Source organism: Mesitornis unicolor, unplaced genomic scaffold (genome assembly GCF_000695765.1).
Source record: "Mesitornis unicolor isolate BGI_N332 unplaced genomic scaffold, ASM69576v1 scaffold24252, whole genome shotgun sequence".
NCBI classification, from domain to species: Eukaryota; Metazoa; Chordata; class Aves; order Mesitornithiformes; family Mesitornithidae; genus Mesitornis; species Mesitornis unicolor.
In genome coordinates this window covers 1-1,847 of record NW_010167489.1, presented here as the reverse complement: position 1 = coordinate 1,847, position 1,847 = coordinate 1, and the positions used below count along the sequence as shown (strand labels likewise).

Genomic DNA, 1,847 nt, shown 5'->3' with positions numbered 1-1,847 from the left:
ACAAGGCAGAGCTGCTGGTCCCCTGCTGCTTGTACTTCCAGGCTGAGGGGACACAGCCAAGGCCTTCCAGCTTTGCTCCACCCCACCCAGCCCCTCTCCTCCCTCTGGTGCCTTGCACATCTTGCATCCTCCCCTGTCACCCTCCCCCAGTCGTGTTCCCCAGAACAGGTACAAGCACTAAAAAGCATCTCCTAGAGACACCCAATACCCAGTGCACCACCAGTGCCTCCTCCTATTCCTGTTCTTCAGTCTGAGGGATGTTTTCAAGACAGCAGTTTCCATCAACAAGCTTCAGAGAGCAGACACAACCCCAGAAGAGCATCCCTCACACAGAAACCATCCTTTACTCATCCCTCCTCCCCTTGTCCCTACCAGACATACAATATCCCCAGGTCACTTCTTGCACAGACCCCACAGTCCCACCCCCCCACAAGCCTCCTGCCCATCTCAGCAGTGCTGCTCCGTGGAGCCAGCAGGCAGCAGGTCATAGCGGCTGCTGTACGTCACCACCCCAGGGGGGTAGTAGGCCACCTCCGGCTGGACTGCTACAGCAGGGGAAGAAGCGGTGACGGGGTGGACAGGCACCAAGGCGTGCAGAGCCTGCTCCTCCTGCTCAGGCTTGGTGGTGTCAGTGAAGGGGCGCATGGTCGTGAGAGAGGGTGAGGTGATCCTCCAGAGGAGGCTCTTCAGTGCCTTGCGAAACTCCCTGCGCATGAGGCAGTAGAGGATGGGATTTAGGCAGCTATTGGAGTGTGCCAGGCACACGCTGATGGGGAACAGGTACACTTGGGAGAGGAAGTACTCAGTGCTGAAGTGCACCACGTTGAGCTTGATGAGGATGCCCCACGTTGTGAGTGCTTGGTTAGGCAGCCAGCACAAGAAGAAAGACAGCACCACGATGGACACGGACTTAGTCACTTTGGAGCGGCGCTTGGTGCTGGGGCCACTGCAGGTCCTGCCGACGTGTTTGTCACTGATGAAACGCACCAGAAGCAAGTAGCAGAGGCTGATGATGATCAGTGGCACCACGAAGCCCAGCAGCACCTTCTGGATGTGGTACAGACCCAGCCAAAACTGGGCATTGCTGCCTCGGCCCTCAGGGAACTTGACGAGGCAGAGCACATCATCGAAGACGGTGGCAGTGGTGGAAAAAATGGCATGGGGTAGGGAAGCCAGGATAGCTGACAGCCAGATGAGTGCACAAAGCCACTTGGCAGAGCAGCAACCACCCAGTGGGTCCCCTCGCCGTTGATTCTTCAAGGCTGAAGCCACTGAGCGGTATCGAGCCACACTCATGGCAGTGAGAAAGAAGACGCTGGCATACATATTCATGGCTGTCACATACGAGACAATCTTACACATTGCCTTGCCGAAGAGCCAGTTGAAGTCCAGCGCGTTCTCCACTGCCCAGAACGGCAAGGTCAGCACAAACTGAAAGTCAGTCACTGCCAGGCTGGTCACAAAGAGGTTGATGGAGGACTTTCTCCAGCCTTGTTTACTTTTCATCAGGTAGAGCACCAGAAGATTGCCCACCAGCCCCAGAGCGCACACCACAGAGTACACTAGGGAGATGATAATCCGCACCACATCGGAGCTGTCCCCTTGCATCCCGTCTGCTCTCTCCAGGTTGATGTTCTTGAAGAGCTGCAGGAAGGACATGTTGCTCCTGTTACCCATCTGGACGCCCTCCAGGAAACCCAACGGCGCGTCCCAGGACTCGCAGTCCGCTCCTTCCTTCATGCCGGCGGATGGCGAGCAGGGACCGCGCTCGCAGGGCTCGCCCATCCCATGCTAGGGGAGCGCGACGGGTCCGCGGGGCACCTTTCACTGTACTCCGAGCCAGCAGC

The 1,847-nt window shown here is 57.6% G+C and overlaps 1 protein-coding gene across 1 annotated transcript; it reads right to left on the bottom strand.

Annotated features, from left to right (window-relative positions):
* Positions 1 to 447: 447 nt before the first annotated feature.
* Positions 448 to 1,808, bottom strand: RXFP3 (relaxin/insulin-like family peptide receptor 3). Its single transcript, XM_010178721.1, has one exon. The coding sequence runs from the start codon at positions 1,783 to 1,785 to the stop codon at positions 448 to 450; it is 1,338 nt and encodes a 445-aa protein (XP_010177023.1). The 5' UTR covers positions 1,786 to 1,808.
* Between the last annotated feature and the right edge of the window lie 39 nt (positions 1,809 to 1,847).

Bases quoted from the DNA above. Each gene is read 5' to 3' on its own strand.
- RXFP3 (XM_010178721.1), bottom strand. From the start codon at position 1,785: ATGGGCGAGCCCTGCGAGCGCGGTCCCTGCTCGCCATCCGCCGGCATG.